This window comes from Coffea eugenioides, chromosome 1 (genome assembly GCF_003713205.1).
Source record: "Coffea eugenioides isolate CCC68of chromosome 1, Ceug_1.0, whole genome shotgun sequence".
Classification (NCBI taxonomy): domain Eukaryota; kingdom Viridiplantae; phylum Streptophyta; class Magnoliopsida; order Gentianales; family Rubiaceae; genus Coffea; species Coffea eugenioides.
Window position 1 is genome coordinate 47,880,762 of NC_040035.1, and position 23,883 is coordinate 47,904,644.

The window sequence follows — 23,883 nt, forward strand, 5'->3', positions numbered from 1 at the left end:
TACCATTACTGTCTCCAAGATTTAAGAGGGGCATCTCCTTCAAACTTCAAACATTTAGGCGTCATTTGACCAACAGATTGCCGCGTACCTCAGAAATTTTTGTCACAAACTGCCTATCGGTTTGTTTCACTTCAAAAGGAGACGGGGAGCCTTTAATTTCTGTTAAGTTGGTTTTTCTTGATCGACGATGGATTTAGAGTGACAACAAAAAGATATCAATACGAAAATGTGGATCTTTGAAGTTAGCTTGTTATATTGCAAAAATTTCGTTATGATGGGTGCGAATCTTTTGGACAGCAAAGAAAAATTGCTACGTTTTCCGTGAACATATTTTTCAATACCTTTTTACCTCACATATATCAAATCGCTACAGTAATTTTTCTACAAAAAAATCTAGAAAAATGCAATCCAAACAGGGGAGTGTTACTCATTTTCTTTTTGTAGCGGGCTGAGTACTTGAATATTAGCTGCTTCATTTTTTTTAATTAATAAATCAATACGGAAAACGAAATATTAGTATTTAAAGTTGGGGTGAAGTGTAGGAGAGACACACTCGAACAGTAGAGCCCCACCAAAAGCAGGATTTTATAGCTATGTTCACTTTTCTTGTGGTAAGTAAATGTTTATGAGAATTGTGTCTGTGACACACGAGAGCATTAAGCGTTAATGCTTCCAAAGAATAGCACTTTTTGGAGCACATGAACTTTTGTTTGACCTTGTACCGGAAAGGGACTGCACTAATTTTTATATGCATATATGGGCTGGCAATGTTTTGAAAAGCCCAACCGGTCTGAGAGTGCTAAAATATTGTACTACTACTACAGTATTTCACAATGCAGAAAAGCAATGCTCATTTTTATGTCAACTGCTCCGTTTTCTGACGTCTACTTTTGGACAAGTGCAGTCTACTTTATCTGAGATTCATAAACCCGACGAGTTTAATAGTAGTAGAAACTAATGGACCCAGGTACTTGGTTCTATTTTTCGCAGGCATGGACCTGTACATTCTTAGGCCCTAATCCAGGGTCGAGCCCCTCGCCCAACTAGCCCAGCTGGGGTTGTAAACGAGTTGAGATTGATCGAGCAACTCGCCGAATTGTTCGGTTAAAGTTCAAGCTCGAAGTCATGTTGATCAAATTTGAATTCGATCTCGAGCTACTTAATGAGCCAACACATATATGAGTTTTTTTTAATTTTTTATCTATTAGTATGAAATGCCTATTTTGTCCCTTATTTAAAGTTATATAACACATAAATTCATATTTCTTAAACTCAATTAGGTTCAATTATATCGGATTCAGCTTAAATTAAGTTCTGACTGTATTCGATGAGCTCGAGGTTGAGTAATGCAAAACAAAATCAAGCTCAATTTTCAAGAGTTCAACGAGTTCGAGTTCAAGTTCAAATTTTTTAACTTGAGTAACTACTCGACTTCAACTTGAGTTGATTGCACTCTCAGGCTAGACAACAAAGCATTGGAACAACATATTTTATGAAAGTAAAACTCAAAATTAACTGGGAACAAACTTGTTCAGTGTCTTCTGCCTGTCGCTCCCTGATTTTTTTGGATTATTCGAGGGAAACTTATGCTTTTGAGTGGAGAATTGAAAAGAAGCAACACCTAATTAAGCCCGTTTGAGCTGGCTTTTGAGGTTTCTTCAGGGAATTAAGTTTATAAAAGCCGAATTTCTAACTTCTGTTAGAAAAAGGTCAAGAGAGAATTAAGCCCGTTTGAGCGTCAGAATAAGTTCCCTCTTCGACCAAGGTCTCTTTCCCTGCTGCAGATTTGATCAAAGTTTTCGCTATAAAACATTTTACTTTTATTCGATAAAGTGAAACTGCACTAATTCGACATTACAGGTGAGTGAAACTGAAAATATTCAAAATTGATCCCTCGGACCAAAAATAACTTCTGTACAGCTTTACCGACGAACCAAAATTTTATTCATTGGAAAAGCCTGTCATCATGTGACCCAGGCAAACCTTTGAGTACATCTCTCAAGGCATAAATATGGCTATCACATTTATGGTCTGAAATTAAATTGCTTGAGAGCAGTATCTTCCGCAAATGTTCACCAGGATTCCTCTTCCACAGCGTAAAAAATTCCTCACTTTTGCCATTCCTTTGACAGACAACATTCCTCTTCAAATAGTAAAGGGTGCCAGGTACATATAATTCCTCGGGCATTGAGCACGATATTTCTTCCTCAGAAAGAGTTTTAGCTGGATCAGCTGAAATTGAAGTCGAAGAAATGCTAGGGCCCCCCATTAGCCCTTCCCTTCTGGGAGGGATTTCTGCACAGTTTTTGTAAATTATCAACAAGACTTCGTAACCAAAAATAGTCCCTTTGACAAGATCTCACACCACACACAAGTAATAGCCATTATAATTTCAAACATTTGTCAAATTCTGCATGTCCTGGAACATACAACCCTTACGTGAATTCCATAATGAGGAACACATGCTTTGATGAGAAAACCATCAGTCACACACAAAAACCCACATTTGGGATAGCAAAGAAGTACATATCAGTCAACCTTCTTGATATGTCCAGTCTCCTTTTTCAATTATTTTGAAATATCATGAGTAAATTTAGGGCTTCCTGTGAGAGCAAAATTATTCTTGATATGTCCAGTCTTCTTTTTCAATTACTTTGAAATATCACAAGTAAATTCAGGGCTTCCTGCAAGAGTAAATTAGTCCATTCTAGATGGTGTCCCAATAGTTTTCCTGTTTCATATACCTGCAGATAGTAAATTGGATCGCATTCTGTAACCCATCATAATTTTCAAAGTCACGGTTGCCCTTACATGCTAGAAACGTCATTACCTCAATATCTAATCCAAAGTGTCCTGACAAGCAAATTATTGGAATGTCAAGAAGTTGCAATTAGTTTTAACAGACGATTGGAACCAGAATTCGCACTGCCAATATTCTAACTTCTCCAAACTTGACAGGAAAAGCAGCAATACTACCCTCTTAGTGTAGTAGATCAAATTTTTATATCTAGGCATTTCATGCACCCTTGTCAAGAGAAACATACCAGAAAATTTAGTCTGCCCTCTCAACTTGGCATAATCAGCCAACTTCCGAGCGACATCCTGCACAGAAGACACAACCTGCTTTGCATTTGTAACAAGTTCTACTATTCTTTTCCAGTCTTCCTTCTCAAAAACAGTCACCCTGTCAAGAAAACATTAAGAATTTCAATGACAAAACATCACAAAAAAGCGCAGAATTTCTCATTAACTAATATTATAGATAAGAAAAATGACCAAATAGTGCGCGCACACGTACGCATAAACAGATATTTGAGAATAGAATTTTCAACAACTGAGCCAATATAGGACTCTTCAAGAGTTATATGAGGTCCCAATGGGTTATTCTCTCACCAATCAGTTTGAAGAATTTCATTTCTCAATCTTGTTAAAGAAGAGACACTTAACCTTGGGATGATATCATCCTGTGATGGAAAAAAGGATATTAGAAGCAACCAAAATGTGACACAAATAGAAAAATCAACAAGAAGCATGTCCAGGTGCAAAATCTAGTGAAAAGTGAACACGAAAGCAGAATTTTGTTGATAACCTGCATCATAACTGTTGTAACATAGTTGGAGCAACTTTCAGCCAGTTCCTTTGAGACACAAGGTGGAGTAGCAAACCCAACGGCTGAAACAATTTGAGGATCAAAACCAAGCTCCTTAATTGACTGTTTGCGAAGCATTATCGCCAGCAAAGAAGCTGTTGCAGCCCCTAGAGAATGACCAATAAGCCTTAACCTAAATCCCTGTAGATAAATCAGTCCCCCAAGTAGAGTTACAAAAGCACATAAAACATAAGATAAAGACAAATGTGCCATAGAAGATGTGAAAATGCAGCACCTCATGTTCCTGCAGACACTTCCTTATGGTTCCCAACTCATGCCGAAGAAACCATCGAGCAGCCTCAGCCGTCCCAAAGTGTGTTGAATAGCCCTCAAATGTAATTTCTTCATGGCTTGAAGTAATAATGTCGGTAATGAGGTCATACACGGTGTGAGTTCCACGTATGCCAAGAATTACATTTTTCCTTTTCATATCAACACCTATGTAATACCCAGGCCTCAAGACACCAGAGTTCTTCACAAATTTTACAACATTGCTTTCTCTGAGCATGCTAATCTTCGCTAGAATGCTAGGGTTATCCTTGTAGGCTCCTTTTGCTAGTTCCATGTGGTATATGAGATCATGAACCTAAAATAAGGAACACTAAGGTAATAAGAATTTGAAAAACATAACAGAAACAAAAAGAAAGGAAAATCTCTTCAAATCCATTATTTCTCAGCGTAACTTTATGACGACAGATAACTGTAAAAGTTTAAGACTTTTGATCATTACTATTGATTCTGAGGAGATTTGCTCGCCCTTGACATCCTCAACTTTATTTGTTGATGCTTGCTGAAGATATATGAGATACAATCCTATAGTAAGATCACTGAGACTCCAATCCTGAAGTCCAATCTTACTCCTTTGGATGCTGGCAATAATCTCTGCAAAGGACCTATTCGTAGGAGGGACTCTATCCCCGTTTCCAGAGGCTGCGATATCAGTATCAAATTAGTCTAAAAAGGTAAGCACTCAAAGATTCCACAACAAGCTCTTCTTAACCATAAAGATGATGATTTTATTAACGTAAAAAACCATTTCCATAGGTAGAATATTTTTTTTCTGTTCTTTTTCTATTTTTAATCTACTCACAGAAAAAGAAAAAGAAAATAAAAAAAGGAGCATAATGTTGAAATTTGTGGTTCCAAAACTGAAAGCTGACAACAAAACACATACTTCCCAAGTCCCAACCAAACAGTATCTAACTTTAGGCCAGGGAAAGCTGAATTCTGTGACAGGGTAACACATACACTTGGAAGCAAAATGAATCAAGCTATCATTCAGCCTAGGAATAAGTCAAATACAGTCGTAATTCGCCATTTTGCAGAATGGCGTAGCTTTCAAAGCATCTATCAAACATTACAAGAAATATCAATGAACAAAAGTTAAAAAAGAAAAGAAAAGAAGTAAATTAAAATTAAAAAATAAAACCTGTTGGCAAAGCCCATCTACAGAGCTGAAGTGCAGGTTCAAGAGTTTTAGTGAGCCAAGCAAGTTCAAGCTTCCACTTGTTATTAGTATTCGTAACGAAATCATCTTCATCTGAGGTGTATTTGCTAAAACGAGGTTCATAATCTGGGTAATTAACATTATTAGTTTTCAAAGGAACCTGTGCTTCTGGCCCGCCCTTAGAATCTTTGAAAACATCATCCCTTTCCACCTTTTCAGACTTGGACCATTGTGACTGGCATCGATTAACAACGTTATATACAAATTTCTGGTACTCTCGCTTCCTTAACAATCCGATACTAAAATCTGCACTCAAAAAAAGAAGCCTTCATCAAAAGATAAATACAGATAAAGGGCATTTGCCCAAACAAGCTTGGAAACCTAAAAACAGGTGATACAGAAGTAGTTAAGTGAAAGCTAACAAGAGCTGAATTTTCACGTGCCTATGTTGGTAAGGAAGCGCTTGAGTGTCTGATTCTTAGCCATAGGCAAATGCTGGTATTGATAGATAGTAAAACGCAAAGCTACAGAACAGGAATGGGATGTATAGGCAGTAAGCCACCGACCACCGAACTCCCCATTTTATGCGGCGAACGGTGCAGTTAAATTATTAAAGAAGTGGTACTCCAGCCACCAGATCAGATTGTGTTAGGACTTAGGAGGAGGAAAAAGTGCACCAGTCTCCACTCGTAGTCGCGGCAGGGAAGGAAAGGAGGTACACTAAACAGAGAGACGGAGGGGAGGCCGACTAAAGCGGGGACGAGATTACATGGTTTGGGCTGTGTTCGCCGCAGGCCATATCTGGTGATTACGTGGGTCAGATATTTGGACTGTTAGTTCTTGATGGAAAAAGATTTCTCTGTTCCATAGTTTTGGGCCAAAGGAAATTGTTCAATGGGCCCATCGCCCATTCTTATACCAGGTCAGGTGTGCTACTTCGGAGAGTCTTTTTATTTTTTATTTTTTTTAATATAATATATGTAAAAAAAAAGATAATTAAAAAATATATTAATTATGCAAATAAATAAAATTTGACAAATAAATTACTATCCAAGCAAATCCATGTACGTCTTAACATACCAAGGCTGCAAGGCATATTATATATTTAAAAAAAAAAAAAAAAATCAAGGCCGTAGGTAGGAGCAGGTTGCTTGTCAGTCGGTAGCAGCTGGCAATTAGTAATAAGAAAAAGGAAAGAAAGTAGTGGTAACCTCTAAATTTATGAAGGCCGATCCGAAAAGAGTTGCTTCTGGACCGCCATGTCTCAATTAATAAAATGGTGGCGCGGTGGCTGTACCTCAGCATCGCAGCAGCTGCGTGTAGCATATTTGTATATACTAATACTATTCTGGCAAGTACTGGTATACTGGCCTGAGATAGAGAAAGAGAAGCAATTGTATTATCTTGCAGAAGAAACATGGAACATCATATTAACAAGGATGATGATAGTCTTCGACATGACTGGGCTCAAGAAGTGAAAGCTTTTGAAGAAAGCAGAGGTGGCGTGAAAGGGCTGGTGGATTCTGGTGTGACCAGGATTCCCAAGTTCTTCATTCAATCCCCGGCTGCAGCAGCCCAGCAGAGTCTGCTATCAACTAGTACTGTTAACAATGTTAATGGAATTAATGATGGGCTGCTGCAGATCCCGTGCGTTGATCTTCAAGGGATTGAAACTGACGGTGCTAGAAGAAAGGAGGCCGTGGACGAGATTCGTAGAGCAGCAGAGACCTGGGGTTTTTTCAGAATAACGAGTCATGGAGTTCCCATCAGCGTAATGGATGGGATACTTGAAGCCACTCGACGCTTCCACGAGCAACCTAAAGAGGACAAGCTGCATTTGTATTCTGCAGATGGACGCCAAAGCGTCAGGTTCTATACCATCAACGGAACTTTTCAGGAAAACCATGTTGCCTCTTGGAGGGATGCTCTGGGTTTCAATTTCCCGGATGGTGTTGTGGACTCTCAAGCTTTACCCCTCGTTTGCAGGTAGGTAAAAAGCTTTCCTTAAAATTTCTTGTTCAGTACTTCTATTATTGGCAGACAGACTCTTGTCGACTACCTTCTTGTAGCTCTAGTACTCCGCATTGTAAAATATCTTGTTGCAGTTATCTTTATTTGTTCATTTACGTTCAATAGAACCTTCATCTTTCCAGGTCAGGAGAAAAATGTTCAGCTGGGTCACACTCTACTGTGGAGTGTGGACCAAATATATAACCCTCGTTATACTAGGACCTTTTTTTTTTTTTTTTCCTTTTTGACGAGATCATATAACCAAGTTGATGCCAAACAATCAAGTGAAATGATGAAGGTGTGGCACTTTTCCTGCGCACATTTTAGCTTTCCAGTCTACTGATCAGGGCCGAGAAATCCTTTTTTAACCGGGCTATTTTGCTTTTAGAGTATTTCTTTAGTCAGCAAACGTACTTTAAAGATGCACAATAACAGGATATGTACATGCTTGAGCTTCCTTATCCTGAATCTCTCATATAACTTCCATTGCAGAAAGGAAGTCTCTGAGTACATGAAGCATATGATCAAGTTGAGGGATGTGTTATCTGAATTGTTATCAGAGGCTTTAGGACTAAGCAGCGATCATCTGGCAAGAATTGAATGTATGGAAAGCGAGCACCTGTCTTGCCTCTATTACCCACCCTGCCCTGAGCCAAACCTGACCTTAGGCCTATTAAAGCACTCGGATACGACATTTTTGACTATTGTAGTGCAGGATGACAAAGGTGGTCTCCAAGTGTTTCATCAAGATCAGTGGGTCAATGTGCTCCCAGTTCCAGGAGCTCTACTTGCAAATATTGGGGATCTGATGCAGGTATTTATAGAAGAAACTCGTTTTTATCAACTTATTAGCATTCCAACTAATTTGTTTTTCAATGCTGTGTTTTCCACAGCTTATTACCAATGACAAGTTCAAGAGTGCAGAGCACAGAGTATTGGCTAGGTGTGTTGGTTCAAGAGTATCAACAGCATGCTTCTTCTTCCCCAGTTCCAGTCATCTGTTTAAGCCATACGGACCAATAAAGGAGCTTCTGTCCGAAACCAACCCACCTTTATACGGGGAAGTTAGTAACATGGAATACACTACTGCATACCAGAAAAATGTGAGGCACCGGACTTCAACTCTGGCACTATTCAAGCTTTGATCAATATTTAGCAGCCAGTGATCTGTGATGTTGATTGCTGACAAGCTAGATGAAAGTGCTGCATGCATGCCCTGCTTCCAGTTCTAAATTTCGCCAGCGGTGATGAACTCTGTACTTGTAGAATGTGGATTTTTTTTTTTTTTTCTACTGAAAGAGTAAGGAACTAATGCTATGGTTAAAATTGAACAAGACTCAGTAAGGCACTACATGTGAACTTCTTGCTTAAGCTGCTAATGCTAAAATCTGCAAAAGAAAGTCTAATTTGGATTCGAAATCTGAAACAGTGATTCTGTAGCTGCTAATTTAGAGCGTTGGCAGGATGAAAACATGACCTGCTCAGATGATAAAACCAGGCCTTCAAAAGGCTTTAAATCTCAGTCTTGATCGATGGTTTAGTGCAAATTTAAATCTTCAAATTTTGTGGCAGTCAAACGCGTGATGATGATGGAACACAGAAGCATAGACCTCAAGAGCCAGGGGAAGTTAGAAGCAGTGTTGTTCTACATGTGTGGACATAACGAGGCTATGAATGCTTGCACTTTCTACAGACAAGAAATTAGGGGTCGAGCCCAAATGTGATGTGGTCGATCTTAAACTATCTGATAGATCATTTTTTCATAGAACTGTTTTGTATGTTTAAACAAAGTGTAGATCAACAATGCGACTTGACTAGCCTACATAGTTTGCAAGGGATAATTGCAGAAACCTCCCCTGAGTTTTATGGTAATAGCATTGACCTCCCCTATGAAGTTTAAAATAGCAATCACCTCCCTAAAAAAAGACGGACACAATTTAATACATTCTTCATGGTCAATTTACTAAAATACCCTCACTAAAATTTAATTTTACCAAAGAATGTGATGACTTAAACCTAGTAAAACGTTTGTCATTTTGATAATTGTAGTTTACACTAAATTAACTATTTATGCATAGTTTAACTAAATAACTAAATAATCTAATAATCTAATTAATTAATTAACTAATTATCTGTTGACATAAATAACTAATTAACTTTAGATGCTTAACTAATTATCTAATTAGTTAATTAACTTCTTAATTAACTAACTAACTAACTAACTCAAGTTGCAGTCTCCGTCCAGCTTTGATTAAGGGTATGCTTTAGTGTGAGGCTAGTTTTAGAGGCAAGAACAGGGCGGCAATTGCTGAGGAAGATGGCGCCATGAATTGGCGCCAATTTGTTACAAGTTGCTCTTGAGGTGACAAGCTGCCTACTTGCAGCATAAGAGAGTGTGCCTTGCAGATAAAATTCTGACCATTGAGAGAAGGAAACATAAGAGAAGAAAATTGGAACTCTGGCTTAGTTCATAGGAGGCTGATTGTCCGTGAGAGATAAACAGCATATGTGACCGTGAGCTAGGAACCAATTTTGAGCATCAACTGCAGTTAATTTGCAAGAACTGAAGTGGAGTAGGTAAATAAATTTGTACTTTAGCTCTTGTATGATCATGTTTTTGAATACTGAGTGCAGTGAATGCATGTTTGTTGTTCCATCATGAGTTGAATGTGTTACTAATGATCACAAACAAATGTGATGTTATTGTCAGTAATGATCAATGCCAAATATGATGATATTGTAGCTGGTTTTAGACGAGCTGTTGTACTCTGCTATTCATGTTATTTTAGACATGTTTATCAATGGATGTTTTGATCATGATCTATTTTTCGATCTTTTAAGACTTGTATCAACTCAGTGAATGCTACAATAGTCTTGAGTTCATGACTAGTCATCAGTGTAGACATAAGTGTCTAAACTAGATACAGTTGTCTGCTATTTTCTACTTACATTGCTAAGTTTCTGTCACTTTTGAAACCTAGGATGGCTCTTTTTTCTACTTATGATATGGTTGTTCACTATGAGGAGAAACAAGTGAGAAATCCAAATATCGATCCAATTGGTTACTGTTACCTTAATCTACTATTTGATGTTGCTGAGAAGGTGTTCGGTGAAGTCCCTGGGCATCTGAATAAGTTAATACATATGAGGTGTCAGATTCCTAAGACAGATCGTATGTTTGATATTACAGATGATGATAGTGTACGTGAAATGTTTGAAATGCATAAGTCTGGAAGAATGATTAATGTGCATGTGCAGGATATGGATGTTATTCCATCTTATAAAGCTAATCAGATAAATGAAAATGGTCATAACACTGATTTGAACTTAAGAGAAAAAGGAAAGGACAAGGTATGTGTTGTTGCCATTGATGATTCTGAGGGTGAATATAGTGATTCCAGCTCTGATTCAAGCTGGCTGCGCAACATGGATAGTGACAATGAGAAAGATTTAGATGTTCATAGCGATAGTGGTGAATCTGAAATGTCATTTTCTGATTTTGATGACAATGAGGAGGGTGCCTTAGTTCCTTATTCTGAAAATGAAGAAGAAACTGACCCTGTTCAACAAGCTTTGAAATCAAAACTGTGGACGTACAACCCAAAAGTAGAGATAGAGTTTAAGAAAGGTCAACTATTTACTAATGTCGATGCATTTAGAGCAGCTTTAAAGGACTATGTAATTCAGAAAGGATTTCCAATTATGAGACTGAAGAATGAGAAGAGCAGAGTCACTGCTGTTTGTGGTGTTGAAGGGTGCAAATGGAGAATCCATGCATCACCAGTTTTAGATTCCATGACCTTTATGATTAAGACTTATCAAGGTGAACACACATGTGTGATGGACAGGAAGAACACAGAAGCTACAGCTGACTGGATTGCCAAGAAACTAGTTCCAGTCATGAGAATTCACCCCAACATGTCCACCAAAGGGGTAGAAGCTGAGATGATTAAGTATGGTGTGCATCCAAGCAAATGGCAGATGTATAGAGCACTAACTAAAGCAAGAAATGAGATTGAAGGCAATCACATTGAATCGTACGCCAAATTGCCAAAGTATGCAGAGCTGATCAGGAAATACAACCCACAAAGTATCTGCAAAATACATTATGATAGGCCTACTCTTCTTGTTGAGCCTAGATTTCTCAGAATGTTTATTAGTTTCAAAGCTCAAAGAAGTGGATTTGTTGAAGGCTGTAGACCTTTTGTTGGTTTTGATGGATGTTTTTTAAAAGGTGCTTATGGTGGTGTGCTTCTCACAGCAGTCACATTAGATGCTAACAATAGCATTTTTCCTATTGCATTTGCTGTGGCTGAAGCTGAAAATAAAGAAACCTGGAGTTGGTTTTTTCATTACTTTGAGGAGTTTTTTGGGCCATTTACTTCAGAAAATGGTTTTCATGGTCCTCTAACCTTCATGAGTGACAGGCAAAAGGTGAGCTTCACAACAGGCCTTGAACATTATTCTGATTCTGTTATGCATCCAGATTCTGGAATAGTTATGTACTTGTCAATGATTCTGTATTTTTTAGTGTAACTTGTTTGCATGTTTTGGTGATCATTTCAGGGCTTGAATATAGCTTATGAAGAGAGAGTGCATGTTGCTAGTGGAAGACATTGCTGTAGGCATATCTGCAGTAATTTTAAAGCTCAATTTCCTGGTATTCTGCTTAGTAACTTGTTCTGGAGAGCAGCAAAAAGCTTTGATGTTGCAGGACATAATGAAGCCATGGCTAGCATAAAGGAGTTAAACATAGAAGCATGGAAATACTTGGACAAAATTCCTAAAACAACATGGTGCATATATACTTTCAATACTGGACTAAAATGTGATCATGTCACAAATAACTGCACTGAGTCCTTCAATGCATGGATAGGTGAGCTAAGAGGGAAGCCTATCTTGACACTTGTTGATGGGTTGAGGAAGAAGTTCATGAAGAAAATGCATAAGCGATATCAGAAAGGGTGCATGCTCACCACTGCCATCACACCAAAGATGCTTGGTAAACTACAAAAAATAGGACAAGCATCAAGACAATGTGAACTCACTATGGCTTCTACTGATGTATTCGAAGTGGGGGATATGAACAGGTCCTACATAGTCAATTTATCAGCTAAAACTTGTGATTGTGGAGCATTTCAAATTTCAGGCCTTCCTTGTAAACATGCTGCACTAGGGATTATCTACAAGAGAGAAAAGCTGGAATCCTACTGTGAGCATTGGTTCTCAAGAGATAAGTACTTAAAGACATATTCAAGTATGATTCATCCAATTCCTGATGAGAAAATGTGGCCACCTATGCCATATGTTACACCTGTAACAGTCCTACCTCCTCCATTAAGAAGAGCTCCAGGTAGACCAAAGACTAAAAGGAGAAGGGAACATGATGAAGGACAGTCTGCGTCACAACCAAAAAGACTTTGTTGCATCAAGTGTGGAAACTGTGGCTCTTTTGGTCACAACAAGAGGTCATGTCAAGGAGCACCTGTCCAGAATAAGAAGAATGGCAATAGAACTACTGGCCAGCAAGTGTTATATGTGCTGAAATTGCTACTGAATGTGATTATTTTATATCAATTCATTACTTACAATTAGCTTGTTCCTTAACAACAGAGCTATAGAAGAGGCAAACCAGGAAGAGGGACTGCAAACACGGGCCTGTTAGGAGCAACTCTTTGGGTAAGATTTTTTAACTTATTTAAGCTTCTGATTGTAACATTTATAGCACATGCCTTGTCGAAACTAATATTACTTGTCAATGTTTACTGCTAGGATCATGTCTCTGGCAATGTTCCAGTTGTATACTCAAACCAAGGCAGCAATCATTCTCCTTCAACTCAACCTGCACCTGCAACTGTGAATGTGCATGTGCAGAATCAGAGCACAGCAACCACTTCAAAGAAAAAGGTGCAATTGAATGAGTGCATTTTATGATATGCTTTAATAAAATGCTTGAGTGTAATGTTCAACACGTGTGATTGTACAGAGAGGAAGACCTTTAAGCAATACTGGAGCATCTGCTGGAGGGAGCAGCAAGAGAAACTACTCAAATACTGCTCAGATCACTCAAATTGTGGAACAAGCTGGTCATCAGCAAATTGCTACATTTCAAGTTGCTACACCTGCATCTGAATCCATCAATGCAGCTACAACACTGCACTCAACAAATGTTAGCAACAATAGCAGTTTTAGTATGCAATTCTGATATTATCTCTATAGTTTTGGCAAGTGAATGCTTACTGCTGAAAGTATCAATTCAGTAGTATGCCATTAATTATGTACATAACAGAGCTATTTTGTACTCTACTGTGGCAGTTTTAGACATGTTTCTGCCTCTCATGACATTGCAATCCTCACCATCTGTTCTAAGTGATTTAATGGTTCAGATGGTGTTTTGAACTTTTTGTGGATTGCTCAGTCATGCTCTGCTATTACTTGCCTGTTGTGTTTCACTTTTGTAGTACTTCAAATTACTGAATTCTGATCAGACTTGTTGTATTAATGCATTAATCTTGTAATACAAGTATGCTTCTGTGACTGTTTTGTTTTGTATTGTTGGTAACAAGTGATTTTGTATTGATGACAGTAGATATAAACAGAACTCTGGCTTCCATTTATATTGTAAACTACAAACGCTGCTGCATACATGATGAAGGGAACTTGTTCCTCTCCTATGTCTTACATATAAATTCGAACTGCAGCTATATCTACTTCATCACTAATGTACATTCTGGATAGCATCAGCCTATTGACTTCACAATATGGATGAAAACATAAACAGCAACAAGTATGAGATTGATGATGAAAAGTATAGCCACTGCACTTGTCAGAACAATTGGCATTTCCCTTCTAACAGCCATAGACCTTTGTTGTTGTAGGTGCGATTGTAGCACTGAATTGGTGTCATAGTTTCTATTGTTAACCTCTTCTTCTTCTGGACCCTCATACCACTGGAAGTACTTGCATTTTGCACAAAAAAAGTATAATTTGTTGGGGTTGTTTTCAGACTCAGAAATCTTCAATGTTGCCTTTCTATTGCACCAGCAATATTTGTTTTGTATTGTGAAGGATGTAGGAGAGTTCCATGATGTTCTCCTGTGGCTGGAAGAAGCCATTTTCTGATTTCTGCAATATGACTTGAAACTGCCAAACTGAGTATCAAGCAAGCTGTGTTTTGAGCTGGAAAATTGCTGCTGCATACATGAGTCCAGATTCTGGTATTCATTTTGCTACTAACCATCGTTTATAAGCTAGTGCCTTAGTTACATCAATTAGCCGTTAAGTAGCCGTTGGTTTCTCAGCAAATGAAGTTGTTGCAGGTCATCATCTGGAAGCATGTTGTTGCATTTATACCCCCTGAACTTCCTTGTGCTTAATGAAAAAGCCCCTCCCTTGTTAATACTACTTGTCAACCAACATCAGGGCAAATTTGGAACAAATTTTTTATCTCACTTGTACAGCTAATTTTTTAATGGGAATTGAAGCTGCCTGGACTGATTTTGCAACTTAATGTTCCTGTTGAGGGGTGCTATCTGCCATTTCAGAACTTAGAGGGGAGCTCAGTGCAACTGTCAGTAGTTTCAGGGGAGGTTTCTGCAATTTTCCCTAGTTTGCAAATACGGATCAAATAATGCGACTTAACTTGCACTTATGGCGTACATAGATTGCTCTCAAATGGCCGATGCTATCTGCTGTCAGAGTCAGCGCTTGAAGTAAGGTAAGTGTGGAGGGGGCCATCATGGAAATTGATCATTTGAAAGAAGCCCCGAGTTTCCGCAGCTTCACGGATTTCATCAACAATCTCTTTGCGTCTTCCAAATTCCAGGCCTCTGAGATCAATCATTCACAGGGACCTTAAATTCAATAATATTCTTGACCGGGTTGCAGGTGATGCTGTAGGCAGATCTTGAGGCTGGTGTATGAACAGTTTTCGGTGCCAGAGTCCAGTCCTTTAAACTCCAGCTCATGTTTCTTGAAATTCTCTAACTTCTTTGGCTAAATCATGGAGGACCTCCTCCATAACTGACCCTAAAATTGACACGAATCACTTGCTTGATCGACTTTAGATGAAGAAACAAGAGAGAAAATTGCGTCCTTTTAAGTAGGATTATAAAAAAAAGTCCCAGTTGATTCGGTTGGACGGGGCCAAATCAATTTCCATTTTCCCCACAGTAGTAACGATCACCATCCAGTATTAGTGTGATTTGTATGACATTGGCTGTCATTTTGTAATTATATTTTCTACACTACTAGTGCTGGACATTTCTTCCTTTTTTGTAACGACATTATCGTAATAGGACCAATCGTAAAAATTGCACGCCGATTCCCGACTAGTACTTCGACCGAAAGTTCTTCGCCTTCAGCCAGAAAACTTATAGTCCGAAACTTCACTCGTTGTTGTTTGAATACATACAGACTAATGAAGGGTCGGCCAATTTTTTTGTCAAATTTCCACTAGGATAGGCGTTAGCCAGACAAAATAACCCTCAGTGGCACCTCTTGCTTGCAATCTTACACAGTGGTACATGCTTTTTTCCATTTAAACGGGATTTTAGGCTGAAGAGAAATTTTTAATTATCTTTGGCAGAATTAAAAGGGAAACAATGACCACAAGTAAACTTTTGATTCTCACCATGACGCTGATTTGTACTTTTTCCAATTCCACAAAGCCACTAACAAAGGAAATCAAAAACCAAGAACTGGTCAATTCGAGCGCAATACAGGGAATCACACCATCCTAGACACACAAATTAACTGCAGTAACATCGTGAATGAAAAGGAAAGAACAAGGTATCATCTCCACACAATCAAATATCCAATCACCAGGAAGCTATTCTCCTGTTTGAGAACATCCCTACTACTGTGAGGAGCAGCAGAAAATAGTTAAATACGGAATTTCTGACACTGATCTGTCCACCAGGTCCTTGCAATGGTGTATCACCTAGAGTTTACCATCTGAAATCTTTGTCTTGGGTTGCAATAACTGCATAAGTGACCAAAGGATGTCCATCCGATGCAGGTTTCTGTTGTTCTGCCCCTACAACGTCAAGATTGTAAAAACAAAAGAAACGGGCAATTACAGAAAGCATCAATTAACAGATCTTCAATCAGGAAAGAAATGGAGTCTCAGAACAACATATATATTAATATTGTTAAAGTCAGATACAAGGAATATTTGTTTCATCCCAGAAAGTTTTGTACCTCAACAACAAAACGCATCCATGTTTTCTCACCGTAGGTTTCCGTAACACCTTTCAGAACTATAAGTCCCATGCTACAAATGGCTTCTCCTATCTCAAGAAAATGGCAACATTCATCACAGAGCATCTGCAACAATCGCAAGAAATTATTATCATATGACAGCAAAAGAAGCCCATCTGTGTCTTAACCTTCCTTGTCCCTAATAGCTGGATTATAGAAATGGCCAGATCTATACCTCTATTAGCATTTGGCCACTCATGTTTAAATTTTCCACGATTATTGGACAAACTTTGAGGTTGCTTCCCACTTCCACTGCCCAGCTTGAACCCTGCTCATGGCTGGATGATCTTCCAATTCTTGGTTCATTTTCCATCAACTACAAAATCAACAATGCAACAAGATAATCCAATTACACATAATTGAGAACCCAACCCCCCCCCTCCCTCCAAAAAAAAGAAAAAGAACCCTGCAAATGACGAACAGCCAAACGTCCATCCAATTTTACGTCACACAACACGTGCCAAAAATTTAATCACTAATAAAATTCTCTATCAACTGATTAGACATTTGCTGAGTCAAGCATATCAACTTTCTCCTATAGGTCTACATGTTGTAATTATTGGCCTTGACTATCAAAGTCAAATTGACCTATTTATTTTTGAAGAAATAACTCGTTCCCATCACAGTTAACGTTGAAAGATAACTTTTACATCAGTAACATTCCCTATGTAGGCGTAATTACGTAAGAGAATCACCATTAAGTCTCTGAAAAAGGTAATCTTTCAGACAGTTTATCATCATGTACATGTCAAAGACTCCTATCCCATGATTGAGAATGTGCACCTCAGTTCTGCAACTTTATCAATAGGAGCATAATGATATCAAGTCATTAATATCCAGCTTTGTCCCACATCCAGAGTGCCTCCAGACATCATCAAGAGACACTCAAGGGAAAATGGTATAAGAAATTAGGAAAGCATACTACAATTCGGGAAGAATCTTTGTTTCTTAGAGACAGATGAATAACATGATTACCAATTGGTGAAGCTCATATTATCAAAAGTTTTATGGAATTCCAGCACTGTATAGTATTCGATACTTTCATGCAGAACATCATCCAGATTTTGAAAACCAATGATTTCTCTTTTCATCACAGGTCCAAAATTCGGAAGAACTCAAAGAAGTCAATGTCCTTAGGCAGATGATAACTAATTAATGTAATACTCCATGCACAAATTCAAGAAAAGTTCGTAGTTCACATGCACTGCATCACTTTTCTTTTTTTCCTACTCATCCTACCCCCATTTCTCAAAAAACAACCACAATCATAGTAAATACGAAAAGATCTTCAAGAAAATAAGCCAGCCCTTGAAAAGAAAGAAAAGAAAGTATTTTCTTCACATAAGACATGGCTAACTAAGTATCTTTGTTCACAGATGACAACCACAAGGTAAATCGAAAGAATAGGATACCAGGAAGTATCATAAAAGGCATGTTACCTTTGATCCAGTGCACTTATTAAGCTTTTCTGCATGCTTGGTGATGCTTTGCATGAAAATCATGTGCTTGATAGTTCGCTCCAGAAGTGAATCAATACTGCACTGTTTTGCAATCCAGCAATTTTCAGCAAATATAAAATGGAAAAAGACCAGCATAATAAATAGGAATAATGAGGCTTGAAAGTTACCTTAGATCCATTAGGTACAAGCTCTCGCAACTCCTTGATTCGATCTTGAATCAATTGTCGATCCCTTGGCCTAGGTCTGCAACTCTCACCAGGCCTGGCCCTCTTCTTCTGTATCTTAGTGGATTCTTGTGGCCTCTCCAAAGTATCACTACCTCTACTGCAGCTAGTTGATGAAATGCCTTTAGAATAGTGAACACCACTTGCAACCGAGGAGTTGAAACTGTTTAGTGTATCCCGACTGAAAGAATAACCTGCTGAACTTATAGAGCCCATGTCACTCATACAAGGTTCTGACATATTTTCAGGATTCAAAAGTAGCTCAGACTTAACGCATGGCTTCTCATTTTTGCTGCTCTCAATCTTTTGAATATTTGCAACCACTGCATCCAGAAGATGCTCTGTGCCAGAGTTTGCACTTACCAGGCTGCTATTTCCCGTCACCTCTGACATCTCGATGGACATGCCAAATTCAATTTTTTCTGCGTCCCATTCGAAATGGCAGTGCTGTTCCTGAAAAGCAGGTCCCAATGCTTCATAAAGCTCGTAGCCACCACAAAACCTGAAAGGCATGTCCATTCTATTTGTACAATCTTTAGGCATGTCAGCATATTGAATATTGTCGAACCAAGACATCCCTCTTTCATCACTACAAGCTTTGGAGTCCAAGGTTTCTGAAGGAAGATATGCCATCTCCTTGACCGAATCCTCAGCAGAGGGAACAACATTACATAGACTATTTTTGCCAGAAAAGTTATTGGTATGTAAAGCAACTCTTTTTTCTGAACTCTGAGCCAAATCACCAAACCCGCTGCTTTGCAAATCATGGTTGATGTCACCAGTTGCTCTCAAGTTTTCAAGGTTCAGCTGCTCCACACAGGCATCTCCAGAAATTGGTATTCGTAAACCTTCACCTACATCAAACTCTGGTACTGAGTTTTCTGGTCCTTCATGTTTATTAACCATTTCAACCATTTTATTTTGATAGACTCCAGGCATTAATAGGTTACAAGGATAATAACCATCTTTTTCATTGGATGAATATCCAGAACACCAAGATTTTATCCCATCTTTGTCAAAACTCGTATCTAGCTGCTGTAAGCAATCATGATGTATCCCTGAGCTCAAAGTTGTCGTTGTTATATCTGACTGGCAAAGAATTAACACTATCAGATGAATCATACTCATATACACTCATGGCAGTAAATGGACAGGATGGAGAAATGTGTACCTGACAGGAACTCCCCATGCTGCTGGATATTGCATAAGGAGTGTGATCTGCCAATGAACCTTGGAGCTCAAAAAAGACATTTCTTACATGGTTGACTGTTGTCAGGTCTTCAACAATCTGCACCTCTCAAATGGAAAGAGAAAAAAGGTTAATTAAGGCACTAGTCAACTGCCTATGACTTTGAATGTGTAATCTTACCCTATTGTTTCCTGCTAGAAAGTTTTAAGGAAATTAGAGAGCATTTAGTGCAATTTATTGCGAAGGATTAGCGAGTGTTAATAGTTATAAGTTATCTTACTTTATCTAAAGAGCCAAGCTGTACAACTCCATGGGGAACAACAGCAACAACAGCAATGGTCTACAAGACACCCAAAAATAGAAGACAACAGTCAAAGCAAATCATGCACTATGAGAAATTAGCTGAATCTTATGGAGGTGAATAAACCAACTTAACAGGAAGGACCTCAAAAGGGGCAAAAGAATTTTATTGATAATTAAATCAAATATAACACTAAATGCAGTTAAATGGAAAAACTCCCAATTCTATATAACAGCTGGACTTAGTTGTGACCATAGCTAGACGGATTATATTTACTGAGTCAGGTGGACAACATAGCTGTGACTGTGAGTCCAGAACTTTAACTAAGGAACAACGGATGAAGGACACATCTAATGTTAATAAATACAAGTATGGAATGATATAACGTGTGATGCCTAATACAAACAACTACTGAACAAGATGTTTCTACTTATAGCTGGAAGAAAGTTCACGAGTTTGAATTGAATTGACATCCAAGTGGTTTCTCCATTTCAAGATGGTTTTTGATCACTGTCCTTTCTTTATTTTTTTCACTCCCCGTTTTCTTCTTCATTGTTGGTTGCATTGCATGATTGGGGTTCTTCAAAGGGGGGGGGGGGGGTGGACAGGGAGGAGAGTTAGCAAAACATGTTTTCAGCCAAGCATTCAAACTTCATATTTACCAGAGTGCATAAGGCCGTCATCCCCCACTTTTGGAGATATATGATAAGACACGTGTCCCAGTGGTTTCAGAGACCCAGAAACACACTGAAGAGCGATCTAAGCACGAAAGCATGTCTTTAACTGTTGAGATGCATGTTTTAAGCTCAGACTAAAAACCTTTCATAAAATGTCTTAGCACACAATGTAACCTGATACCGCAAGCTCGGTTCAAATTTCATAACATATCATGTTCTACACTAGTGGAAAACTCCTACATTCTGTTCCCCTTTGATGCTTTGAGGTTTATTTTCACTTTTTTACTTACATGTATATTAGTGATTACATCTTTTGGGATCATAGTCTGAATAAGGAACTGCTATTAAACTCACTAATTGTCAAAAGCTAGTAATGTAGGCATTATCTGTAGACATAATCATAGCAAGGCTGTCAAGTAACTCAACATTACCACCTGAACAAAACCAGGATAAACAGCGACTAACATTGTAGTCAGCTTGTCCTACTATAGTTTTTTCTGTTTCCTCGTGCAATTTGTTGGTCTCGAGGTAATCCAAAAAGTAGATATCAACTCAGAGGGTGAGTATGGCTTACCTTGATTCCAGCTGAAAACTGAGTTTGCCATCCATCACAGTGCTGTAACCACCAAAGCAAAAAGGAATATTGAATGAATAACGACAGACAAATTAAATATATAAATTTTTATATCCAGTGATATAAAAAAAAAAGTACATTGAAAGATGAAACAAATGTGCCTCACCTCATATGGGGAACTAGGATGGGCTACATGTTGATCAGAAGAAACCCATAGATGCTTACCCGTAACAGCAACCTGCCCTACAATCCTGCCAATGAGAATTGCTTTTACTTGCAGATTCGAGGAAGCAGGCAGGTAAGAGTTACAGCAACTTCAAAATGTTGAGTTCGTAACCATTACCAAACAAACAAAGTTTCTGATTTCAAAGTTGTTACAGATTATTGTTGCAAATACATTGGGCAAGCAAAATAGAAACAAGTCAAGCAACAATTTTCAGGACAGTTTTCCCAAAATCAAAGCTGAACTCACAAACCAAGTCACACTACAGCCATCTTCTACATGCAAAACCAAAGAATTCCATAGAAAAGACGAGAATAATAAGGCAAGTTTTCACATTTCATACCCTTCCCCCAGGAAATAGACATGGTAAGACATCTTTGCCAAAGCTATCTGAAGAGGATCATGTGAACAATGCCTATCCTGCAAGTTACCTACAAAGTTACTTGGACACATTTTCCTGGGGTAATCTTCACCATCGTAGTAGGCATCCTCCCAAGTCAGCATCCTGCATAAGATTCAATATGACAGCAAAAGAGTTAAGAACTTGGATAACTTATAACCAAAAAATTTTTGAATTCTACACCCTCATAAAACTAGAAAACCCGTACTTCAAAAACTTTTTTGCTGGTAGACTATATACCAATTTACCAATAGCTGCAAAATTATCTAAACTTTAGGCAAGGAAAAAAACTCTCCAATCAAATGTTGACACTCAAGGTCATAACAAAAGTCAAGAACCCAGAAAAGAGGATAGCCAAAAAGAAAAATAGCTCTAGAAGTCACAACCAGGGAGAAGACCATCATTCTCATTAAACCAATGCAAAAACCAAAAAATCCAGCTGCTACACTAGGATTGAAAGCATGAGATCACCTTCCAAAAGGCCTAGAAAACCCTAAACCACAAGCAAAATAATTAAATATTTTTGCGTGCTACGCTGCTAGCTGATATACAAAATTCAACAATTTGCCATGACTGCATGCCAATGAGTCCGCGAAGTTAACTAAACTACTAAATGAAGGTACTGCATCTATTCCTTCAGCTAAATCATCAAGACAATGAAGAACGACTAAATTGCCCTTCAACAGGACACTTGGCACAACGAAAGCACTAGAGAAGACTTACATTCGTGCTCGATGGTTGAGCTTCCAGAAAACAGCATAGTTCCACCCAGTATTTGAACACAGACACCTGAGTGCTCGATGTAATTTGCTCCCCATCTCTTTATCCAATTCAAGCAAAATTCCTAAGACACCTGGCCCGTCCCCCCTCCCCCTTCTCTCTCTCAAGAACCAACCCTAAAGCTCTCTCGCAAATGAACCAAGCAATACAAAAATCCAGAACACAAAACCCAAACTTCTCCTTGCCTAAACCCTAGCTCCCCCTGTAAGATCCTCTGCCAGCTTGCTTCCTTCTCAACCCTGCTCGCCGCTTTATTGGCGGTCCCACAGTTGGTAAGAGCAGACTATCTCCCTTCCTCATCTCCTCACTACCCAACCAACCAAGCCCCACTCCAAAAATTTCCACAAGAACCTTTAAAATCTTTCTCCAAATTTACTCACCACTTAGCACTCAATATCACAAAAAATCAACCAAACCAGGAGTATCAGTCAAGAAAATTGGCACTTGCAATCCAGCAAAAATTTCAGCAAAACTGTCCATGAATATAAATCAATCACGGAAAGAGAAAAAAACGTTGAACTCAGCTGAATCCCATATAGCCAAAAAGCAGCAGCAGTGCAAGAAAGACTTAAACTTTTTTTTCTGAAAATGATAATCTAATTGATTCTCAGTAACCAAGAACTGATTTTTCAGAGTAGAAAAGAGTTCCAATCATTGGCCTTCTCTGTTGTCTTTTTGTTTTTCGTTCCTGCAATTGGGATTTCAACAGTAGGCTTTTTGGGAAGAGTACCTTCTGCGTTTAACTATAGCATTCACCGCCATTTCCAGATTTTCTAAAGCACCTAGAGTGTGTAGACTAAGAAACAAGGGCCAAACAAAGCCGCTTGAAAAAGAAGATAAACAAGATTGAGAAAGAGGAACGGAGTTGAAACTTGAAACAGAGGGCTCGCCACGGGCTATTCGATTTCAGTTTGAAGCTTTCCCTTTTATACGCTGCACAAGACTTTTTGCACCGCAAACTCTGTATAGGCTGCGCAGGATGCGCAGTACGCACCTCCTTGCTTTTTCCTTGCCTAAAGATATATTAAATGACCATTATATCCCCTAAACATGTCAAAATGTATAGATCTGAATTAATCATAGGAATAATTTCAGAAAACTCCCCTGAGGTTTTTAACAGTTTCACTTGATACCCTCAAATTTTAAAAACATCCCACGGGTTAATCACATTTTATCCCTTTAAAGAATACCCCATTTCTCAGTTTACCCCCTAACCTTTAATTTTGCTCACTTAACCCCCTTTAGGACAAAATTGCCCTTGTATTACTTTGACTTTTTATTTACCTTCTTTTCCTTTCTTTTGTTTCTTTTTCTCTTTCTTCTTTATTTAATTCTTCCTCTTTCTCACAAAAAATTTCACCTTAATGATTGAAATTTAAAAAGAGGAATTGCAAAGATCTATTTTCTTCTTAAATGATTAAAAAAATATTCAAATCACTTTCCTAAAATACAATTTTTTTAGCCTTTCAATTCTTTTAATTTTGGGTTTTCCTCTTTCCTTTCTAGTTTCTCATTTTATTTTCAAGAAAATATCATAAGATGAAATTGTTTTCCTTTCTTTTATTTCTTTTTCTCTTTCTTCTCTCTTTCATCCTTCCCAATAGAAATTCCATTTCAACGAAAATTTTTGTTTTGAGTTTATAATTGCATATTTCTGGGTGAAGGTTTAAAAGACATCAAAAACTAAT

General features: G+C 38.2%; 3 protein-coding genes across 8 annotated transcripts; 1 reads left to right on the plus strand and 2 right to left on the minus strand.

The window, feature by feature from the left end:
* Positions 1-1,861: 1,861 nt before the first annotated feature.
* LOC113773305 (sn1-specific diacylglycerol lipase beta) lies at positions 1,862-5,789 on the minus strand. Its single transcript, XM_027317951.1, has 8 exons — positions 5,540-5,789; positions 5,079-5,402; positions 4,380-4,579; positions 3,885-4,235; positions 3,590-3,790; positions 3,394-3,464; positions 3,045-3,184; positions 1,862-2,295 (listed from the first exon to the last, which is right to left on the minus strand). The coding sequence occupies exons 1-8, from the start codon at positions 5,580-5,582 to the stop codon at positions 1,946-1,948; spliced, it is 1,680 nt and encodes a 559-aa protein (XP_027173752.1). The 5' UTR covers positions 5,583-5,789; the 3' UTR covers positions 1,862-1,945.
* Positions 5,790-6,334: 545 nt separating this feature from the next.
* LOC113779816 (1-aminocyclopropane-1-carboxylate oxidase homolog 1-like) lies at positions 6,335-8,459 on the plus strand. The gene is made up of 3 exons (XM_027325550.1): positions 6,335-7,082; positions 7,599-7,920; positions 8,000-8,459. Exons 1-3 carry the CDS (start codon positions 6,514-6,516, stop codon positions 8,249-8,251), a joined length of 1,143 nt encoding a protein of 380 aa, XP_027181351.1. The 5' UTR covers positions 6,335-6,513; the 3' UTR covers positions 8,252-8,459.
* A 7,251-nt stretch (positions 8,460-15,710) lies between these two features.
* LOC113762913 (transcription factor EMB1444) lies at positions 15,711-23,081 on the minus strand. Of its 6 annotated transcripts, XM_027306590.1 has the most exons (12): positions 22,139-23,081; positions 21,359-21,520; positions 20,959-21,043; positions 20,793-20,834; positions 19,521-19,580; positions 19,223-19,345; positions 19,014-19,140; positions 17,995-18,905; positions 17,807-17,908; positions 16,543-16,683; positions 16,308-16,433; positions 15,711-16,143 (listed from the first exon to the last, which is right to left on the minus strand). In XM_027306590.1, exons 1-12 carry the CDS (start codon positions 22,231-22,233, stop codon positions 16,048-16,050), a joined length of 2,070 nt encoding a protein of 689 aa, XP_027162391.1. In that variant the 5' UTR covers positions 22,234-23,081; the 3' UTR covers positions 15,711-16,047. The 6 variants fall into 6 exon arrangements, with proteins under 6 accessions (XP_027162391.1, XP_027162358.1, XP_027162382.1 ...); XM_027306557.1 differs by having other exon boundaries at positions 17,995-19,140; positions 19,223-19,339; XM_027306581.1 differs by having other exon boundaries at positions 15,711-16,137; positions 16,340-16,433; positions 17,995-19,140.
* Positions 23,082-23,883: the final 802 nt, after the last annotated feature.

What these genes read in the sequence shown, in the direction of transcription:
- LOC113779816 (XM_027325550.1), top strand. Translation starts at nt 6,514, where the DNA reads ATGGAACATCATATTAACAAGGATGATGATAGTCTTCGACATGACTGG. An exon ending in GCTTTACCCCTCGTTTGCAG is followed by an intron (nt 7,083 to 7,598) that starts GTAGGTAAAAAG and finishes CTTCCATTGCAG; the next exon opens with AAAGGAAGTCTCTGAGTACA. An exon ending in ATATTGGGGATCTGATGCAG is followed by an intron (nt 7,921 to 7,999) that starts GTATTTATAGAA and finishes TGTTTTCCACAG; the next exon opens with CTTATTACCAATGACAAGTT.
- LOC113762913 (XM_027306550.1), bottom strand. Translation starts at nt 22,233, where the DNA reads ATGGGGAGCAAATTACATCGAGCACTCAGGTGTCTGTGTTCAAATACT. An exon ending in ATCCTAGTTCCCCATATGAG is followed by an intron (nt 20,835 to 20,958) that starts GTGAGGCACATT and finishes TGGTGGTTACAG; the next exon opens with CACTGTGATGGATGGCAAAC. An exon ending in AGCTTGGCTCTTTAGATAAA is followed by an intron (nt 19,346 to 19,520) that starts GTAAGATAACTT and finishes TCCATTTGAGAG; the next exon opens with GTGCAGATTGTTGAAGACCT.
- LOC113773305 (XM_027317951.1), bottom strand. Translation starts at nt 5,582, where the DNA reads ATGGCTAAGAATCAGACACTCAAGCGCTTCCTTACCAACATAG. An exon ending in AGTGTCTGCAGGAACATGAG is followed by an intron (nt 3,791 to 3,884) that starts GTGCTGCATTTT and finishes ATTTATCTACAG; the next exon opens with GGATTTAGGTTAAGGCTTAT. An exon ending in GAAATTCTTCAAACTGATTG is followed by an intron (nt 3,185 to 3,393) that starts GTGAGAGAATAA and finishes TTTTCTTGACAG; the next exon opens with GGTGACTGTTTTTGAGAAGG.